Genomic DNA, 23,431 nt, shown 5'->3' with positions numbered 1-23,431 from the left:
GTAAATTAAATTAAGTGTGGTTAGTGCGATGTAGTTTACCAGCGCGACTAGGCTGGTCCGTAAAATAGTAGAATCTGGATTAAGTAAGTTATTTGTTTAATTAATTAAGTAGTATTATGCAAAAAACTTTTTGTACAATTAAGTTAGTTTTTTGTGTGCGTTAATTTGTTGTGTTTTTTTTTTAAACTCGAACTAAAAAGAGGAGTGCTATTGAAGTATATGACTGTGCTGTGCGATTGTAGAAATGATAAGAATATTGATGCTTTTTTAATGCATTTTTTTTTGTCCATCGAAATTAAGTGACATTCATATTTACTTGTCTTTAAAAGTATCAAATTAAATTAACACTCATGACTTCCTAAGGCAAATTGGTTATGAAAAATATCAGAACTACGGCATCGATTTTGATAAATCTAAGTACAAAGACACCCTTGACCATAAATAAGGATTAATTATTTTTGAAATCCGTGCAAACCGACCAACCATCGCTATGGATAAAAAAACGCAAACTCATCACTTTATCCCTTACTAGCGACCCGCCCCGGCTTCGCACATATGGTCTAGTTACCGGCACCGATAAAAAAAGAATAGGACCACTCCATCTCTTTGCCATGGATGTCGTAAAAGGCGACTATAAGGGTAGGAGATTCTTTTAGACGATGACCTAGCAACCTGTCACTATTTTAATCTCAATACTGTCATCAAGCCAAAAAGCTGAAAGTTACCTATCAGTATTTTCAAGACAGTTGGCTCTGTCTACCCCGCAAGGGATATAGACGTGACTATGTGTATGAATGTATTATCCTGGTGTTTAGTGAGGCGGGTCTCATTATTTCGGTTCACTGGTTCGTTAAACGAGATGTAGGAAGTAGATAAATAGCATATCTTTATAACATCTGTAGAAATAGTTACGTTGTAGCGAGAGTCATGTTTGTACATTCAATAATTTTTACTGGTTCGAATTGAAAAACTATTTTTGTATTGAATACACCATTTATTGAGAAAGGCTTTGGACTATATAACATCACGCTGCAACTATTAGGAGCGAAGAAATAATGGAAAATGTGAAAAAAACGGGGAAAATTATTCACCCAAAATAACTATTCCACGCGGACGGAGTCGCGGGCACAGCTAGTATTTTATAATACATACATAGATATGGTCACGTCTATATCCTTGCGGGGTAGACAGAGCCAACATTCTCGTAAAGACCAATTGGCCACGTTCAGCTGTTTGGCTTATTGATAGAATTGAGATTCAATATTGACAGGTTACTAGCCTGTCGCTTAATAGAAGAATCCCAAACTCATAATCCTATCCTTAAGTCGCCTTTTACGACATCTATGGCAAAGAGATGGAGTGGTCCTATTCTTTTTTCTATTGGTGCCGGGAACCACACGGCAATAAGTATTTTTAACTCTGAAATTCCCACGACAATAAATAGAAATAAAATAAATATATACGGGACAAATTACACTGATTGAGTTAGCCTCGAAGTAAGTTCGGGACTTGTGTTACGAGATACTAACTCAACGATACTATCTATACTAATAATATTATAAATCTGAAGAGTTTGTTTGTTTGAAGCGCTAATATCAGGAACTACTGGTTCGAATTGAAAAATTATTTTTGTGGTGAATAGACCATTTATCGAGGAAGGCTTTAGGCTATATAACATCACGCTTCAACTATAAGAGCGAAGAAATAATGGAAAATGTGAAAAAAGGAGGAAAATTATTTATCCTTGGGGACTTTAATGATGCCCTAAATAACTATTCCACGCGGACGGAGACGCTAGCACAGCTAGTATTTCATAATATGCAGTATAATAGTTGATTGCACATCGTCTGATGCAGATGATCTTGTTCACTGGGCCGAGCTCTCTCGCTCGGCCGAGCGCACTAACTACTTTTGCACTTTGCACTTTGTATATTTTTTATAGTAGAGGAATTCATGGATATTGACTTTATCTTAAATCAAATCAAAAAAAAAATTGCAAATATTACTCTATTCTGTCTGTGCCTTTCATTAAAATCGGGTCGTAACTATTAGAATAGAATAGTATAGATTTATTTTCAAAATTGTATACAAGGTATCACTTATTGACGTCACATCACTGAAATCTAATTATAACTACTACCGCTTCCAAAGCGCATGTGTAGAAGAAGCGGCGGAACAAACTACACTATTTGAATCTCAGCCGAACCTAGAACCAAGACTATTGGCTGTGTCTTCCCCGCAAGGGATGTAGTCGTGACTATATAAAATATAGTATCGTTGGGTTAGTATCTCGTAACACAAGCCTCGAGCTTACTTCGAATAATTCAATATTTGGCTAATTCGATCCCTGTTTTCTGTCCCGTATATATTTATACATACACACATATAATCACGTCTATATCCATTGCGGGGTAGACAGAGCCAACAGTCTTGAAAAGACTGATAGGCCACGTTCAGCTGTTTGGCTTTATGATGGAATTGAGATTCAAATAGTGACAGGTTGCTAGCCCATCGACTAAAAGAAGAATCTATATATTTATTTTTATAAATTTTTCTTTTTTTAGCTACATACCTCAACCAGCCATGACAGTGACCGTGTGTGACCGCACGGAGACCCTGGTGGCCCAGCGCTGGGGCCCGCCCAGACTGGTGACCCTGAAGAGGGAACCCGGGGCCCCTTTGGGGGTCAGCATCGTCGGCGGAAAGGTCAGTGCAGTCAATTATTTTCCTCATCATTATTACATGAATAACATACATATCACGCTTCTTTTGCGGAGGCGTAGAGAGAGATTACATCTTTTTTTCACTTGCTACGATACTTGTTATGAGATGAGTCATGCCTACATTATTCTAGAAATTCTCACAGGAAAAACTAGATTAGAAAGTTTATTTTAACGCGAACTACGAGTAATATGCTCAATATCTCAGTGTGAATAGTAACATGTGACGTCATATAGGTCCGGTGAAGCGACCAAGGTTGGGACGTGACGTGTGAACGTGACACAGTTTTGCTAATAGTAATTATCATATGCCCATTAAATACCTAGGTTTCTAGATTGGATATTCCTAATAACAAACATACATATGTAGTGTTTTAAAAAAAAAATAATTACCAAAATGTATAGAGAAGTAAGTGGTTCCGAGCGTGGAATAAGAAAAAAATATTTTTCGACGCAAGGAATTTAAATGTGCCGTGTGGTTCCCGGCACCAATACAAAAAAGAATAGGACCGCTCCATCTCTTTCCCATGGATGTCGTAAAAGGCGACTAAGGGTTAGGCTTACAAACTTGGGATTCTTTTTTATGCGATGGGCTAGCAACCTGTCACTATTTGAATCTCAATTCTATCATAAAGCCAAACAGCTGAACGTGGCCTACCAGTCCCTTCAAGACTTTTGGCTCTGTCTACCCCGCAAGGGATATAGACGTGACCATGTGTATGTATGTATGGAATTAAAACATTCTTCAAGGATGGTGATGACATGATCTTCTATGTCCTGGCTTTAGTCCCAGTTACATCTTCATCATCACTCTGGAGAGGGTTCCGGGGTGTGTCCTGTGACCATAATCCCGGATTGGGTAAATCAGGTTTTAACACGAACCGACTACCGTCTGACCTCCGCAACCTTACTCATATTGAATCACATCCAGTTGCCTGAATGTGCAGGTTTCCTCACGATGTCAACCGTCACCGTAAGAACATCGGTTGGCACTCAAATAATGTACGTTACTCATAAAAGTAACTCTTCACTTGCGCGCACGCATTTCTTGCGCATTTTGGCACCTTAGCTGTTCAACCAACAACGTTCTTATAGTGATATCATACGTATCGAATTTAAGAAGAATTTAAAGAGTAACGTCTTGTTTAAGGTCGATATAATAACTGGAGAAGATGATGAAGGAGAAGAGAAAGCCATATTTGGAATCTTCATCAAGAACGTGGTACCAGGAAGTCCAGCGGGAAACAGTGGTGAACTACAGGTTAGATTACATACATAGGTACATATATATATATATACATATACTTATATGGTGCCGTATGGTTCCCGGCACTGATAAAAAAACACCACCAATAAATAAGACTAGGTCCTTCTATTTCACATGGATGTCGTAAAAGGCGACTAAGGGATAGGCTTGTAAACTTGGGATTCTTCTTTTGGACGATGGGCTGGCAACCTGTCACTATTTGAATCTCAATTCTATCATCAAGCCAAAAAGCTGAGCCTGGTCAATCAGTTTTTTCAAGACAGTTGGCTCTGTGTGGCCTGTTAGGGATGAAGACGTGATTACATGTATGCAGACATATTAATCCCGTGGTAGACTTAGCCAACAGTCTCACAAAGACTGTAAGGCCACGTTCAGGTTGTGATTCTAATAGTGGCACGTTGTTAGGACATCGCCTCAAAGAAGAATCCCATATGTATTAGTCTTTCAGGCAGTTTGTTACTGTTTCTACTGCACTGACGCCTTGGAAGCGGCAGTAAACTTAGTTTTAAGTAAGTAATTCATTTGACGTCAACCAATGTTGTGAAACCAAAAGATTTGACAATTATTAAGCGATATGAAGTATCCTATAATAATGAATACAAATTTTGAATTTTAAATACATTCGTCGCGTTAATTGGGTTCTGTTGGATCATGTTACAATAACCCTTGATGCTTTTGCTTCAGACGGGAGACAGGATCCTGGAAGTGGACGGCACATGCGTGAGGAACGCCCAGCATGAAAGGGCTGTCCAGCTAATCAAGATGGCCGGCGACGTCGTCACGATCACTGTGCAGAGTCTTTTAGCCTGGGTGAGTATGACTACATACATATGGTCACGTCTATATCCTTTGCAGGGTAGGCACAGACAACAGTCTTGAGAAGACTGAATGGCCACGTTCAGCTGTTTGGCTTAATGATAGAATTGAGATTCAAATAGTGATAGGTTGCTAGCCCATCGCCCTAAAAAAAGAATCCCTAGTTTGTAAGCCTATCCCTTAATGCTGCAGTGTAGTTTGTTCCGCCGCTTCTTCTACACATGCGCTTTGAAAGCGGTTGTACTTATAATTAGATTTAAGTTTTGTGACGTCTATAAGTGATACCTTGTATCCAATTTTGAAAATAAATCTATTCTATTCTATTATCTTTTATACAGAACACAGACTCCTCGGACATGGAACAAACCACTCCCGTGACGTCACCAGCCCACTCCATGCACTCCAGAAAGTCTCCAGCTCCATCTATCCTGAAGACGCCGCAACATGAGATCAAGGTGGATCTTAATAGCTTACATACATACATACATACATACAGTCACGTCTATATCCCTTACGGGGTAGACATAGCCAATAGTCCAGAAAAGACACGTTCAGCTGCTCGGCTTAATGATGGAATTGAGATCCAAATAGTGACAGGTTGTTAGCCCATCGCCTAAAAAAAAGGATCGCAATGTTATAAGCCTATCCCTTAGTCGCCTTTTACGACGTCCATGGGAATGAGATGGAGTGGTCCTTTTCTATTTTGTATTGGTGCCGGGATTCACACGACACTAATAATAGCTTATGAAGGCACTTTTAAAGCGTGAGGAACCGCGGCTCCGACGGTGTTGTGTCGGAGGTTGTATATATGCTCCAATCCGTGAAATCTTTGCTTGCGCGATTTAGACTTACCTATCGCTGTTTTCGACTGATAGCGTCGCGTCATTTGTTGTTGTGACTTGTGACGTAGAGATGTAAGCACAAATACTTTGACAATAAGTCAACTCATGCATGAAGTTCTTGATTACATCTGTCATTTCTTTGGTAAAAGGTCAGGTCAAGAGTACCCGAAACCGCCCAGCTTGCATGAAGAGAGTTATGAATGTGGATGAAGCAAAGGAAGTATGCAGAGATCGTGGCAAGTGGAAAGAGGTAGTCTTTGCCTACCCCTCCGGGAAAGAGGCAATTTTATGTATGTATACATACATACATACATAAACTCACGCCTCTTTCCCGGAGGGGTAGGCAGAGACTACCTCTTTCCACTTGCCACGATCCCTGCATACTTCCTTTGCTTCATCCACATTCATAACTCTCTTCATGCAAGCTCGGCGGTTTCGGGCACTTTTGACCTGACCCTTCACCAGGACGTCCTTAATTTGATCAAGATATGTTCGTCTAGGTCTTCCCACCCCGACCTTTCCCTCCACACTCTCCTTGTATATACGTACATATAATCACGTCTATATCCCTTGCGGGGTAGACAGAGCTAACAGTCTTGTAGACTGATAGGCCACGTTCAGCTATTTGGCTTTAAGATAGAATTGAGATTCTAATAGTGACGGGTTGCTAGCCCATCGCCTAAAAGAAGAATTTCAAGTTTATAAGCCTACCCCTTAGTCGCCTTTTACGACATCCATGGGAGAGTGATGGAGTGGTCCTATTCTTTTTTCTATTTGGTGCCGGGAACCACACGGCACATTATGTATGTATTTATGTATATATTTCTTTGTTTCAACAGATAACAGTGACAGAGGCTGGAAAGGATTCAGAAACAGAGAAAGAAGAACCACAGAAACCAGAGGAGCCCAAACCGGAGTATTCTGATGATTCAGATGACAGTGATGAAGAAGATGAGAGAGAACTAGGAGGCAGAGTGTACTCTGATAAAGGGGTTGAGGTAATGGTCGTTATATTTGTAATAATAATTGATATAATCTAATCTGCCGTGTGGTTCCCGGCATCAATAGAAAAAAGAATAGAACCACGCCATCTCCTTCCCATAGATGTCGTAAAAGGCCACTAATGGATAAGCTTATAAACTGTTTTAGGTAATGTCACTTAATGAATCATTCATCATTCATTAAAGGAATAAATCTTTTCACGTCTACATCCCTTGCGAGGTAGACAGAGCCAACATGGCCACGTTCAGCTATTTGGTTTTAAGATAGAATTGAGATTCAAATAGTGACAGGTTGCTAAGCCATCGCCTAAAAGAAAAATCCTAAGTTATAATCTTGGGATTTTTCTTTTAGGCGATGGGTTAGTTTAGTCGCCTTTTACGACATCCATGCGAGAGTAATGGAGTGATCCTATTCTTTTTTCTATTGGTGCCGGGAACCACACGGCACTAATAATAGCTTATGAAGGCACTTTTAAAGCGTGGGGAACCGCGGCTCCGACGGTGTTGTGTCGGAGGTTGTAAGGTTGTATATATATATATATACGGGACAGATCACACAGATTGAGTTAGCCTCGAAGTAAGTTCGGAACTTGTGTTACGTGATACTAACTCGACGATACTATATTTTACAATAAATACTTATATAGATAAACATCCAAGACCCAGGCCTATCAGAGAAAGTTTGTTTCTCATCATGCCCTGGCCGGAATTCGAACCCGGGACCTCCGGTGACACAGACAAGCGCACTACTGCTGCGCCACAGAGGCCGTTATAGGCTTTTAAAATCTATAATTATTACAGTGCCGTGTGGTTCCCGGCACCATTACAAAAAAGAATAGGACCACTCCATCTCTTTCCCACGGATGTCGTAAAAGGCGACTAAGGGATAGGCTTATAAACTTGGGATTCCTCTTTTAGGCGATGGGCTAGCAACCTGTCACTATTTGAATCTCAATTCTATCACTAAGCCAAACAGCTGAGCGTGGCCTATCAGTCTTTTCAAGACTGGTGGCTCTGTCTACCCCGCTAGGGATATAGACGTGATCATATGTATGTATGTATGTAATCATTACAGATCGACCGAGCGTCAGCTGGAGCTGTGAAGCGCAGCAAAGAAGAGAAGGAAGCTGACCCAGAGGAAGAAGATGAATTCGGCTACACGACAAGTGAGTGGAGAGATACATTATTCACTCTTTTCAACTTCTCCGTTTATATCATCCATGTTTATTTGTATTCGTGCCTCGTTGAACATAATCGGTGAATATCATTTGGTAGTATTAGATTTATTTATTTATTTTTTATTGTAACAATCACAATTTGTAAAGTACAATAGGCGGACTTAATGCTAATAGCATTATCTAACAGATTTTTAAGAAGTTGTATCAGATTTTGATAAGGTAGGTAAAATATAATAGAATTTTTTGGCCGTTCAGCCACCATGGAGAGACATACTCTCTGCCTTGACATTTGGACGAATAAAATTGACTGACTGATTAGTAAAAAAGCTCGATTTGACTGAGACGCTTTGAATGAAGATCTGAAAGGCTGGTGTTTTTATTGTGACTGACCCACCAGACCCTTGACCCGCTCAGGTATCAATATCTAATAAAATATTTCTTTTACATTCATTCAGATTACGGGCTAAAAATCCATGCAGTTACAATTAAGTATAAATCATATAATAAGCCTTCTTCCTTTTTAAATTAGTAATAAGATCAATACGCAGATTTTTGCTTAGATAGGACGATAAGATAAGATGCTATTCTTAAAGTTTCCTTTTTGATATAGGGTTATAAAAAGCATTAAAATCTTGGATAACATTTTCTGCAAGGTGTATCAAATCGAGTTTATTCCAAGATTTTTTAACTTAACATCAGCCAAGCCAAGTTCATTATTAAATTACTGTATTAGTTGAATTTTTTTTTCAAATACCGTTAGATTTGCCAGGAATTTTAACTGAATTACTAGATTTTTCATCATTAAATTAATATTCAATTTTTTTTATTAATTATTATGGGACATTGCAACATCACCTAATAATTGTCATATCTTTTGGTTTCACAACATTGGTTACCGTCAAATAAATTACTTAAAGCCAAGTTTACTGCCGCTTCCAGAGCGTCAGTGCAGAAGAAGAGGTAACAGCATTTTGTTTTGTAACTGTAGCATTTTCTTCAATAATGTCAACTTCACAGTTATCCAAACTTAGAATAGAAATGTGGACCTTTTTCTTTTTAAAAGCGGTTAAAATTACAAAAGAAAAATACAAATATTCTTATTATATCTTATGTCTTCTGTCAATCATAACAAGAAAATGACGCGCTCAGCCAATTGCAGCAAAGAGTCTAAATCGCGCAATCAAAGATTTCACGGATTGAAGCATAATTACAACCTCTGACACAACATCGTCTGTCGCGCGGTTCCCCAGGCATAACACCTAGCCTGGCGGGAGATCTTTCCTTTGCGGCGGTCTAGCCGAATCATCGCTCCCGCTACAATCTTTTAGTAAAGATATGGATAGTATAATTAATTGCATTATGTGTTTGAACAATATGAAAAATGTAATTCTATCAAAAACACGTATTAAGTGTCGCTGGATTATATCTTATAACAGAAGTCCGGTTTTCAATTATTTACTTCTCCAATTGAGCACATTCAATGTGTTGTATTACAAATTATTTGCCAATTAAATACAAATAACGATCGTAATGTATGATGAATATCTAGATAATAAAAATGAATTGTTTACATTCTGAGCAATATCCAAAGTTAACGTTTATGACTTCCCGTTGCGGCTTTCATCTCGAAATTTAGTCTTCAAAACATGTGATTTTAATAAATTGATGTTATCATAAATAAAAAATTAAAAAACCTTCCACACAAATTTAAGTTTCCTTTAAAAAGTAAGATGTAACAAAGAAAACTTAATTTAATGGTCAATTTTAAGAAATGCGTCGCGATTCGGAACTGTTCATATTTTTTTTAATACATAAAATTTTTTTTTTAGGTAACACATGCCTATTTAGATTTTGAACCAAGATTTATTAATATATTTTTTGTATTTAAGTTAAAGTTTGTAAGTAAATTGTTAAGTTAGGTCAGATTAAGTATTTGTAATTTTTTAGGATCAGTCTTTCGGTCTTTTCAAAACTGAGCTCTGTCTACCCCACAAGGGATGAAGAATATGAACAATATAAACCTGATTTTTATTCTAAAGTATGGTTTAAAAATAACAATAACTAATAAGCGACTAAGGGCTTGTATACTACCTCGCAAGGGATATAGGTGTGATTTTATGTATTTATATAATGTTAAAAAAACAATAATAAGCCTGATTATGGAGGATTGCTTGCCCGTTATTAAAAATTTTTTTTGTTTCTATATAATTAAAAATTCCTTCTTATTTTTTTATTTCTAACCAGTAATATTAATTTTAATTCTCGGGTTATACTTATAATATCCCGGGTCATTTTTTTATAATCTGTGTTCATAATGTATCTTTTCACTTATCTTTTTACTTTTAATTCTTTTCAAGTATGTTTTGGATCATGAGCATTCCATAAAAATCTAATCATGAAATAATAAATTGGTTAAATTGAATTTAAAGTCTTTTTTGATTTTTAGATTTCCAATTATTTCTGAGCTTTTTATTCTCTTTATTAGTTCTTTATTATTAATTTCTTGATTCTCCCGATTGTTTTGAAAAAGATTTTGAGATGGCAAATCAATATTGGTTTGCAAAGGTTGCGGAGCTGAGATGGGTGTCGTTTCGTGTAAAAACCTGACTCTCCCAAACCAGGGTCCATGGTCAACGGCACACCCCGGGCTCCTCTCTGGAGTGGTGAGGTTGCAACCGGGACTAGAGCCAGGAGGAAGAAGTGGTGGCAGAGCTATCTCCTAAGTTCACCGTACATACCTACTTTCTATTTGCCTAAAAGAAGAATCCCAAGTTTACCTATAGTCTATCCCTTAGTCGCCTTTTACATCGACATCCATGGGAAAGAGATGGGGTGGTCCTATTCTTTTTTCCATTGGTGCCGGGAACCACACGGCGCGATGGAGCTACTGATAATAATTTTCCTCATTAGTTCCATCCACAGTGGATTTATTGTAAACTAGCTTTTGGCTTCGACTTCGTCTTCGTAAATTTTTTATAGAAGTTAAATCTACAATAGGCTATTTGACTGTATTAAAAATATACATTTCTTTTATGTCATCAGTCTTAATATTATTTTTTTGAGCGATTTGTAATAACGCGAGATAAAAATATTGCATTATTTAAACAAAATCCGTCTCAGAAAATTAGATTTTTATATGCAGCTGTCACGTGACAGTCTCAGTATCAGTCTTTAAGACTGTTGGCTTTGTCTACCCCTCAAGAGATATAGACGTGATATCATATGTATGTAGTTCTAATCACAGTTCCATGATGGAACTGCTGTTAACAATTTGTGACACCGGACCGGTGATGTTTGCTCTGTGCCCGCGTCCATACAATCTAGACTTGCTTGCTCTGTTCACGGCCGACCTTCAACAGAAATAGACCTCGTGTTTATGCAAAGATTGCAACATATAATAATAGGAGTAGGTACGTTTTTACATATATACGTATATATATATATGGTCACGTCTATATCCCGTGTGAGGTAGACAGAGCCAACAGTCTTGAAACAACTGATAGGCCACGGAATGGATACTTTACCATTCATTCATTCATATAGTCACGTCTATATCCCTTGTGGGGCAGACAGACACAAAAGTCTTGAAGAGACTAGTAGGCCACATTTAGCTGTTTGGCTTTATGATAGAATTGAGATTTAAATAGTGACAGGTTGCTAGCCCGTCGCCTAAAAGAAGAATCCCAAGTTTATAAGCCTATCCTTTTTACAACGTCCGTGGGAGAGTGATAGAGTGGGCCAATTCTTTTTCTATTGTACCAGGAACCACACGGCACTTAATCTCTAAAAATTTTAACGTATTACGTTATTCCAATGTGTGAGCTATATTATATTAAAGTTAAATGAGAATTCGTTCAGTGGTTTTTGCGTATTAGAATAATAAACACACACATCAACTTACAAACTTTTGCACTAAGCATAATATTATTAAGATTAGAATTTAAGCGGATGCCGCATTTACGATTTTGCTCAATGTTGGATTTTCATTCACTTTTTATGATATCATATCATCAATTGAATTATCTGGTATGTTATTTATTACTGCTTCAAATTTACCGCCGATTTTTATGTTGTTTGTATCGCATTTGATTTATTAATTAATTGAAATATGCTCATAATTGTTTTAGTACCTTAGTTAATAAGGGAAAGAGATACATATTTCGATAAATTAAAAAGGATTGGACCATGGGCCCGACCAAATACATACTGACGTCTTTATCCCTTACGGGGTAGACAGTGGCAATGGTCTTGAAAAGACTGATAGGCCACGTTCAGCTTTGAATTGAGATTCAAATAGCGACAGATTGCTATCCCATCGTCTAAAAAAAGAGTCACAAGTTTCATGCTATCCCTTAGTCGCCTTTTACGTCATCCGTAGGTAAGAGATGCAGTGGTCCTATTCTTTTTTATATTGTTGCCGGGAACCACACGGTTATAAACGTGATTATATGTATGTATAAATATGGAATATATTAGGGGCTGGGCTTGCATCTAGTCAACCTTCAAATGACAAATCAAAATGTACACCCCGTAAGGGATTGAGACGTGATGCAATATATCCTACTAATATTATAAATGCGAAAGTTTGTGAGTATGTCAGTATGGATGTTTGTTACTCTTTCACGCAAAAACTACCGAACCGATTACAATGAAATTTGGTATGTAGGTAGCTGAAGACCCAGAATAACATATAGGCTACTTTTTATTCCGAAGTTCCCGCGGGATTGATAGGGTTTCCATGCGGACGAAGTCAAATCAACGAGCTTGTATGAAGATACTTATAAATGTGAATGAAGCGAAAGAAGTATGCAGGCAGATATCGTGGCAAGTAGAAAGGTGTAGTCTCTGCCTACCCCTCCGGGAGGGACTTGATTATTTTATGTACATACAAAAATAATCAAGTGAATCGGAACGTTTTGATACATATCAAAACGTTCCGATTCACGTACAAGGCGCAAACCAACGTGTTTTATTATGCTGTAAAGCAAACGAGATGTAAACATTGCCGCTATTTTCGTGTCTGACACACTGTTATTCTGTACATGAATTATTCTTTATTATATTATACTCTGATTTATTTATCAAAAACTTTATTGCGCAAAAAAATGTTCAAAGGCGGACTTAATGCCGTGTGGCATTCTCTACCAGTCAACCAGCTGACCAAACAGAAAAACTTTAAGTTGGTGGTGCGATAAAGTGTGCATGCATACTTAAAATTACATACATTATGCATATGCATAAAATACATTATAAAAACATATATATACATAAACTATCAAATTAGGATGGACCCATTATTGGTCTGCCGAAGAAAGAACCCATTCACAGCATGTTTGAATCTGCCTCTGTAAAATGGCACACGCGAAAAAAAAAATGTTGTTATAAAAAAAACGAAAAACTATCGCTGTTACGCTTTTTATTATGACGACAGTGATAGTTTTCCGCGCGATAGAAATAGAATAACAGGTTAAAATAAGAAACGAGCAATGAAAAACAAAATACTTTTAACTCCACTTTTCATGTAAAATAAATAAATAAGTGCATATTTGTGTTAAATTACACATATTGAGCTAGTTCCACAGTAAGTTTGAGACTTGTGTTATGAGTAAAATATATCTCGTACATGTTGGTACATAGCCAATGTTAAATGTTTGTTGTTTTTTGCATCTGTGTGTCACTAGTTGTAACGCTAAACAAATTATTTGATACACTACGAGTGGGCAGCATTGTTTGGTACCAATTTGTGGCAAATCTGCTTCCAATATGAAACTTAAGCATTAATTATTGTATAAAATATTTGGTCTTGTGGTTGCCTGAAACTGTAAAGAAAATGCTTTCAAAGATTCGAGGTAGGACATGGCATTGGCATACTAAAACAATAATTTCCTTAGCCAGCAGAATACGCATTAAAAAAAACTATCAAATTAATAACTTACCTCTTAAACAATGTTTGAAATTAGAACAAAAACAATTCAAATTAAATGCAGAATATGAGAGTGTGTTTGTCTAGCGTCGTTGGTAACAAAACAATCCCCCTAAATGTCGAAAATGGCCGGCCCTGCCCGAATTTTCACGATTCGTTTTCCATATTCAAACAACTATTTACTTTCTCAAGTTTATATCGACCTTTTGTAAAAACGTTAGAGTTTATATTTCCTTGTCGGTTTTCACCAAATATTCCGATTTTGCTTATCAAAATTGTGTTGTGTATGGTTGAATTAAGGTCTGTTTTTGTACGTGAGTAAATTGTGAGTAGTATTTATAGGGAGAGTAAATTATATTTGCCACGTGCTCTCAGTTTCAGTAGCGCTATGGGAAGGCGAACGGTCGGTCGTGACGTAAGCCATTATTTTTCCGCGCATTTTCTAAATTCGAATTGAGAACGAATTATTTTTCTTTAATTTTACAATTAGTGATGTGAAGTGTTCTTGTGATAAGGTGTTATTAAGTTTTACTGGTGAAGTTAAAATTTCGTGTCAATTGTTTATACATAAATAAACTAACTTTTTACCTATTCCCGTGGGAATTTCAGAAATATTTTAAATGTAGGTTGGTTCAAATAGGAGTCAATGTCATCTTTAAGACTATCGTCGAATTCTCTTTTGGTGTGAAGTACTTACTTAGGTACCTATCTATATTTTCACCTAAGCTTATTCAAGGGGCTTCACACCCAATAAAAAAAGTCTATGTTACTTCTGAAAGACTTTTTAATTTCTAGTTTTTGAGTTTTTTCGTTACAAACAAAAATACAAATCTAAATTAAGCAATTTAAGAACCTTAACATTGAACCCATCATGAATTATAAGTTAGTATTAGAATTTAAACCTGTGTATCACGTTTTTTTTAATTCGGTACTCTAACTCTTCAACCACCGCGCATTTTAAACTAACTTATTTATTCCGTTGAATAAAAATAAATCAATAACGTAATAAACATAGATATGTGAGAAAAATACATTAAAGACATGGGAACCTAATCTGGTTTCAAAACCAAATTCGAATTATTTCCCCTTTTGCCAAAATGTACATGTTCTCATCCCTAGAGAGTCCCCTTTCTATAGGAATTTCAAATACAGAACGGTACAAGTAAATTTTATAAGATCTTTTAATAGTTTAGTTGGTGTCAGTTACAACTTGCCGTGTGGTTCCCGGCACCAATAAAAAAAGAATAGGACCACTCCATCTCGTTCCCATGGATGTCGTAAAAGGCGATTAAGGGATAGGCTTATAAACTTGGGATTCTTCTTTTAGGCGATGGGCTAGCAACCTGTCACTATTTGAATCTCAATTCTGCCGAGAACCACACGGCACCAATAAGGTATAGTATCACTTGTCCACTACAATTGAGTCACTTGAAAGCAATAACGGTGAGTGGCGATGAAGTGCTCCCAGCTCAAATGACAATTGGCCTCAATCAGCTTTCGGATATGACACGATTCTTTGGCCTACACGTATTGGAGATTCTTAATCTATACTAATATTATAAAACTGAAGAGTTTGTTGTGAAAAAAAAACGGGGAAAAGAATCCCAAGTTTATAAGCCTACCCCTTAGTCGCCTTTTACGACATCCATGGGAAAGAGATGGAGTGCTCCTATTCTTTTTTCTATTGGTGCCGGGAACCACACGGCAAAGTCTGAGAATGACAAAGTCAAAGAGTGAATGATGATATTAAAAACAAACAAATTTCAGCGACCACTTTGTAAATTTTTGATACACCGACGAGAAGAGGGAATACCTACCAATTTTTTACACTAAACATACACACAATTACGTTTGTCATTTGGCCGACTTGTTTAACATGCAGCAATTACCCTATTTTCCATGGTATTTTATTACCATTTTTATGGGAGAATCATTAATTTACTACCCAAGGCTATAAGGAAACTATACTACTTATATTACTAATAGGTATATGGATTATTACTATTAATATATATTACGTACTAATATTGTATAGTTTCCTTATAGGCCACTCGGTCTCATTCCCACGAATTTCGTAAAAGGTGACAAAGGGATAGGCTTATAAACTTGGGATTCTCCTTTTCGGCGATGGGCTAGCAACTTCGAATTTCAATTCTATCATTAAGCCAAACAGCTGAACGTGGCCTATCAGTCTGTTCAAGGCTGTTGGCTCTGTCAACCCCGCACGGGATATAGACGTGACTATATGTATGTATGTATGTAATATTTAAACTGTAGAACCATTCGTTTTTAATATAATTACATATGGGTAGGTGGGGCGGACTTGTCAATTTACGTCCAACCCGGCGCGCGTGGCAAATTGGACGTGGAAAGAGTGTGTGGGCGTTTGTTATTGTTGGGCAGCCTTTGTTTCATTGCGAGTAGACATACATACATACATATGATCACGTCTTTATCCCTTGCGGGGTAGACAGAGCCAACAGGCTTGAAAAGACTGAATGGCCACGTTCAGCTGTTTGGCTTAATGATAGAATTGAGATTCAAATAGTGATAGGTTGCTCGCCCATCGCCTAAAAAAGAATCCCAAGTTTGTAAGCCCTTCCCTTAGTCACCTTTTACGACATCCATGGGAAAAAGATGGAGTGGTCCTATTCTTTTTCGTATTGGTACCGGGAACCACACGGTACGAGTAGAATAGAATAGAATAGATTAATTTTCAAAATTGGATACAAGGTATCAATTATTGATGACACATCACTTCAATCTAATTAAAACCACTATCACTTCCGAAGCGCATGTGTAGAAGAAACGGCGGAACAAACTACACTGCAGCATTTTCATCGGACGTCAATATACAAATATAGATCTGTTAAATCTAAATCATGGACGAATGCACATTGTCTACATTAAAAAAAATGAATGTGGAACTAGAACTAGTATACGAACACTAGTGTGTGCCCGTGGATTCGCCCGCTTGAAGCGAAACGTCATTCTAATTACCATTGCCGTATATTCAACATAACCTTATTCGTATCATTCATGGAGCTTTGCATGCCTTTATGAGCAGTCAGAAACTATCCAAAAAGGCTCGACTGGCTGTGCACAGGGGCGTGTTGGTCCCGACATTAATGTATGGGAGTGAAAGTTGGGTATGGCAAAAGAAGCATGAAAGCAGAATAAATGCAGTGGAAATGAGAGCGTTAAGGAGTATGATGGGTGTGAAATTGAGTGACAGGATAAGGAACAGCGTGATAAGGGAATGTTGTGATGTGAAAGAAGATGTAGTTACAGGAATAGAAAAGGGTATGTTAAGATGGTTCGGTCATGTGGAGAGGATGAATGAAAGCAGGTTGACTAAGCAGATATACAAGGAGAGTGTGGAGGGAAAGGTCGGAGTGGGAAGACCTAGACGAACGTATCTTGATCAAATTAAGGACGTCCTGGTAAAGGGTCAGGTCAAAAGTACCCGAAACCGCCGAGCTTGTATGAAGAGAGTTATGAATGTGGACGAAGCGAAAGAAGTATGCAGAGATCGTGGCAAGTGGAAAGAGGTAGTCTCTGCCTACCCCTCCGGGAAAGAGGCGTGATTTTATGTATGTATGTATGTATGTATCATTCTAATTTACATACATGCGGAAATGTCCGGGAATCCCCTCTGAGCGCAACGCTAGACCGTAATAAACAAAAACCTATATTGGATTGGATCATGGTTTTACACATTTAGTTACCTGAATGTGCCAGTTGGTTTGATCATGTGGAGAGGATGAATGAAAGCAAGTTGACTAAACAGTTATACAAGGAGAGTGTGGAGGGAAAGGTCGGAGTGGGAAGGCCTAGACGAACGTATCTTGATCAAATTAAGGATGTTCTAGTAAAGGGTCAGGTCAAGATATCCAAAACCGCCGAGCTTGCACGAAGAGAGTTATGAATGTGGATGAAGCGAAGGAAGTATGCAGAGATCGTGGCAAGTGGAAAGATGTTGTCTCTGCCTTTCCCTCTGGGAAAGAGGCGTTATTTTATGTATGTATGAATAAACATATGGGCCTCTGTGGCGCAGCGGTAGTACGCTTGTCTGTGACTCAGGAGGTCCCGGATTCGAATCCCAGCCAGGGCTGGATGAGAAAATAACTTTTTCTGATTGGTCTGGGTATTGGAAGTTTATCTATCTAAGTATTTATAATAAAATGTACTAGTATCGTTGAGTTAGTATCTCGTAACACAAGTCTCGAACTTACTTCGAGGCTAAGTCAATCTGTGTAATTTGTTCCGTATATCAATTTATATTATCACGTCTATATTCCTTGCGGAGTTGACAGAGCTTTAAAAAAATACTAAAAAGCCACGGTCAGCTCTATCGCAGTTTTTGACTGTGCGTTTATATATCAGTTAATCAGTCAATTAGTGTTCTCTTTCAAATATTTATATAGATGATGTGTTTGATTTAGCATCTGACCTGAATTTACCTGCCTCGGACCGCGGGCACGTTATGTCTGTCTGCAAGGTCAGACCGCGTAAACTAAACATAACGCAATCCAGTGACCACGCCGGCCGTTTTACTTTGAATAAAATAGAAAAGGGAATTCCAATGGATGTCGTAAAAGGCGACTAAGGGATAGGCTTCTAAAACCGAACATAGATAAACCCTGCGAGGTTTGCAAGGTTCGGTAGAGCTATATTTTGTAGTATGTGTTGTAAGAATACTGAATAAATGACATTCTACTTTTAGCCGATGGGCTAGCTACCTGTCACTATTTTGAATCTCGATTCTATCGTCGAGCCAAACAGCTAACCGTGACCTACTGTTGGCTCTGTCTACCCCGCAAGAAATATAGACGTGATTATATGTAAGTAGGGAATTGTAGATGGTTTGGTCATCTAGTTCCCGTGGAATTAACGAAAAACCTATATTCTTTTGTAGGTCGCGATTTATTATAGTGCTAATTTGGTCGCATTTTTGTTATATCGCGTTAAATTTAAAATCGTCACTTATTTTTAATTTACGCGTGAGAATTTACGGGTTAAACCTATTTATGAATTAATGTTATTATTTTTTTAATTAAATTAATAATTAAATTAATTAAATTAAAAAATTATGTAGGTGGCGCTAATAAGCTGTCTAAATTCGTGTAGATGGCGCTAATTTCGCGCGGACGAAGCTGCGGTATAAGGCTAGTACACACTTACAAAATAAACATGTTTCTGTTCTGTTTTCCCGAAATAGCCTCAATTGCTTGCCAATTGAAACATTATGCATTTAGTTACAACGTATACGGAGTGCCGTGTGGTTCTCAGAACTTATAAAAAAAAGTATAGGACCAACCTTTCTCTCTCCCATGAAATTCGTGAAAGGCGACTAAGGGATAGGCTTCCCTGGGATTCCTCTTTTAGGCGACGGGCTTGCAACCTGTCACTTTATATGAATCTGAATTCTATCAGTAAGCTAAACAGGTGAACGTGGCATATCAGTATATTCAAGGCTGTTAGCTGTGTCTACCCCGCATGGGATATAGACGTGATTATATGTATGTATATATACCACTAAACTTAATTGTGCGTATGGAAAATTAAAATTAATGACAAGTATGTGGTCGTGTCTACGGGAATAATTTATCAAAAAACCTCTTAATGACGAATCTTGTTGTGCATATCAGCTGGTCCACGAGGTAAAAAAAAATAAAGAAAAAAACAAAATTAAAAAAAAAATACCGACCGAATTGAGAACCTCCTTCTTTTTTTTAAGTCGGTTAAAAAGTTATGACGTGCCAATTCCCAAGTCGTCGTATACGACGTGCGAGATGACATGTCTAAAGTTAAACTTTACTGTACATATTAATTTTGGTATTTAGTTCTTATGGGTGTCATTCATGTTTCGAATAGTCATTTTATGTTTGTACCTACTGGAATGCGAAACTAAGTTTGTTTGTTTGTGAACTCTTCACGGGTATCTACTGCATTAATGTTATTGAAATATCACGTTTATGTAACTAAGAGACTGGAGAAGGACTTAGGTTACCTTGCATCGCGGTAAAAACTAAAGTTCCCGTGGAATTTCCGAAAATCCTGTATTCTTTTTTTTCTTTTTTTTTTTGACGTTTTATTCGTTGTTTTTTATAGGTGGTGCATAATTTCTTAGCTTTTTGTAGATGGCTAAATAAACGCAAGCATAAGCTAGTAAAATGATAATTCTCGCAAATTTCTGTTCTCACGAGAATATCAGAAAATTCTCTCTTAGTGCGCCTATATAAGATTCAAAGGAAACTACCTATGTGTCATTTTATAATCTAGATCCAGATGTTTGGGCTGTGCGTATATATACTAATAAAAAGTACTCTTTTCAGATTAAAAATTTCTGAAATTCCTACGGAAAACATTAAACATTTTATTTTATTATAGTTACGTATCTAAATGACATTGAATTAGTATTTTATAATTTTATATTTATTACTTACAGTTACAAGATTAGTGCAATCATTAGACGGCGTATTACTCACGTAAAGTAAATCTCTTATTTGAGCAGCAAAAGTGACATACTTAAAGTGACTTACTTTAAAAGTGTCAGAATGTGAGCCGTAACGGTCGGCTAATGACATACTTAAAGTGAATTATTTTTGTGACAGTGTAAAGTGAGTTACTGTAACAGTGTCACAATGTATGCGTAAACACCGTGTGCACCTGGTCGAGGCAGGGTCCACGACCAGGGTCATGCATCAGGAGTCATGGAGACCATATCGGAAGATGCGGAAGCGGAGCTTGAACTAGGTAAATATTTGGACAAACTCTTCCGCCTGGATTTGAATCCCGGTTGCATCCTTATCACTCTGGAGAGGAGCCCGAGGTATGCCTTTGACCATGGATCCTGTATTGGGTGAGACACGGTTTTACACGAAGCGACTCACATTTGCCTTAACCCGTATTGGATCGGTTACACATCCAGTTGCCTGATAAAATTATAGTTGCTTATTATAATTTTAAACTTAATATCTAAGGTTTAGTTAAGTCCAGTATAGTTGGACCCTGGTCATCAGCTCTGGAGTAAAGCCTAGGGTCCATTTAAGATCATCTTGAAGCAGATACCGTTTCTTACCGATAGCATTAGAGAGAGGCGGAGGATAATACAACAAAATCCAAACTTATGGTATAATATTTGAAAAATTGGTACTTTGAAATAATTTAAAGAATTCTCTTTCTGAAAATGTTCCATGTGTTAGTAGGTACTTACTTCCTTGATAAAGCGGTCGGTTACTTTATATATGGACCGCTGTACAAAATAAATAAAGAGGTCATTACTTTTCCGTACTCCTTTTCATACAGTTTTCCTTCCTTACGCTGGAATTGAAAATAATGGACTGTTACTTTTGGATAATTTGGCTTAGGAATCTTTTTTTTTTAGTTTACTTTTTTTGAGTGAATGATAAAATGCTTTGATTAATTAAATATTTGTCTCTACAGTTTTGAAAGTTAAAAGCCGATATTTAGGCTTTTATATATAGATATATTTTTAAGGTGTAATTTAAAGATTGCGTAACATTTTTGCTATAATTACGGTTCGCATAATTATGTAGCGGGATGGATGAATTGGGCTCGACCAAGAGAAGATCTTCCGCCAGGCTAGGTTTTATTATGTCTAGGGAACCGCGGCTCCGACGATGTTTATTTTTTTTTTATTTATTTACTCGTACTTATTGGCATACAATACAGTTTTAAAAGATAAATATAAATGATGTTGAACACTTGTCTTTGTATTATTGCTAATTTTTTACATACATACGTATATAGTAAGATCGGTGCGTGCGACAAATACAATAAAACCAATAATCTATTATGAAGCACCGTTTACTGTTATTTGTTTCACAGTTTGTTATGAAGCAGTTTGATTAATGCACGTCTTGTGAAATTATAATTTAGTTAATGACAGGGATAAAGTAAATTCAGATATTTTCAAAGAAGTTTTAATATAAAGCTCTAATTTATCATCCAAAGCTTACTAACAAAACTATTTTGTTCTTTTTTTGTAAAAAAAAATCAAAACAAATGTACTTAAAATAAATTTTAATCAAAGATAGATACACACGTTTTACGTCTTCCACCCGTATGTTGTAGACAGAGCCAAGCTTATACTTAAAGGTCACAATTTGTGTGTTAGTTAATTTTCGATTTATAAACCGCTAGCTTTCATATCAATTCAAATAAATCAAACATACATAAAATCACGTCTATATCCCTTGCGGGGTAAACAGAGAAAACAGTCTTGAAAAGTACTAATAGGTTATGTTAAGCTGTTTATCTTAATGATAGAATTGAGATTCAAATAGATTGCTAACCCATCGCCTCAAATAAATTCGCTTATTACGACATCTATGGCAACGACAAAACAAACTTGGGATTCTTATTTAGGCGATGGGCTAGCAACCTGTCACTATTTGAATCTCAATTCTATCATTAAGCCAAATAGCTGAACGTGGCCTATCAGTCATTTCAAGACTATTAGCTCTGCCTACCCCGCAAGGGATATAGACGTAACCATATGTATATATATATGACAACGAGATGGAGTGGTCCGATTCTTTTTTTTCATCAGCGCCTTGAACCACACGGCATGAATCAAACAATACAAGTTAATTCAATATCTGAAACGAAAATAGCCAATTTCCGCGTTCGATGACCCGTGTTGCAGCCGAGTGCATTCGTAACGATTTAGCTGAAGGCGTGTCCAGTGATGCAAAAAGGGTTATTGCGAACACATATATGACATACTAGTGGCCGCCCGCGACTTCGTCCGCGTGGAATGATTCCCGCGGACATATGTACATACATATGGTCACGTCTATATCTCTTGCGGGGTAGACAGAGCCAACAGTATTGAAAAGACTGAATGGCCACGTTCAGCTATTTGGCTTAATGATAGAACTGAGATTCAAATAGTGACAGGTTGCTAGCCCATCGCCTAAAAGAGGAATCCTAAGTTTATAAACCTATCACTTAGTCGCCTTTTACGACATCCATGGGAAAGAGATGGAGTGGTCCTATTCTTTTTTGTAATGGTGCCGGAAACCACACGGCACCCGCGGACTCCGGAATAAAAAGTATCCTATATGTTATTCTGAGTCTTCAGATATCAAACCCTAGTCAAAAGCAAATAAATATTCTATTCTATTCTATTCAAATTTCATCGTAATTGGTTCAGTAGTTTTTGCGTGAAAGAGTAATAAACATCTATAGGTACTTACATCACATGCCGTGTGGTTCCTGGCACCAATTGAGAAAAGAACCTAGTACTACTCCATCTCTTCCCCACGGATGTCGGAAAAGGCGACTAAGGGATATGCTTATAAGGGCTAGCAACTTGTCACTATTTGAACCTCAATTCTATTACTAAGCCAAACAGCTGAACGTGGCCTATCATTCTTTTCAAGACTGTTGGCTCTGTCTACCCCGCAAGGGATATAGACGTGATTATTTGTATGTATGTATGTATGTATGGGAAAGAGATGGAGTGGAGTCTTAACTGCCAGAAACTACACAACACTGGAAAGTTTCAAACCAAATGTAACCATTAACCATGTAAGACATAACAAAAATATAATAAATTTCACCCGAAATTAATCATAACTTCGGCGTATTAAAATAAGTACTTCATAACATCATATAAACTTTGTAAACTCAATACTGCCCTATAATTATCAA

The 23,431-nt window shown here is 37.2% G+C and overlaps 1 protein-coding gene across 1 annotated transcript in view; it reads left to right on the top strand.

The window, feature by feature from the left end:
* The window catches only part of LOC106131717 (uncharacterized), a 102,876-nt gene that overhangs the window by 37,362 nt on the left and 42,083 nt on the right, over positions 1-23,431 (top strand). Inside the window, exons 14-19 of the mRNA XM_060951883.1 lie at positions 2,565-2,706; positions 3,871-3,981; positions 4,672-4,797; positions 5,142-5,258; positions 6,485-6,643; positions 7,722-7,812. Of these exons, the coding sequence (XP_060807866.1) occupies positions 2,565-2,706; positions 3,871-3,981; positions 4,672-4,797; positions 5,142-5,258; positions 6,485-6,643; positions 7,722-7,812 (746 nt within the window). The remainder of the gene's footprint in view (positions 1-2,564; positions 2,707-3,870; positions 3,982-4,671; positions 4,798-5,141; positions 5,259-6,484; positions 6,644-7,721; positions 7,813-23,431) is intronic.

Source organism: Amyelois transitella, chromosome 26 (genome assembly GCF_032362555.1).
Source record: "Amyelois transitella isolate CPQ chromosome 26, ilAmyTran1.1, whole genome shotgun sequence".
Lineage (NCBI taxonomy): Eukaryota > Metazoa > Arthropoda > Insecta > Lepidoptera > Pyralidae > Amyelois > Amyelois transitella.
Note: the sequence above shows the minus strand (reverse complement) of the source record. Positions and strands in the feature narration are given on the sequence as shown.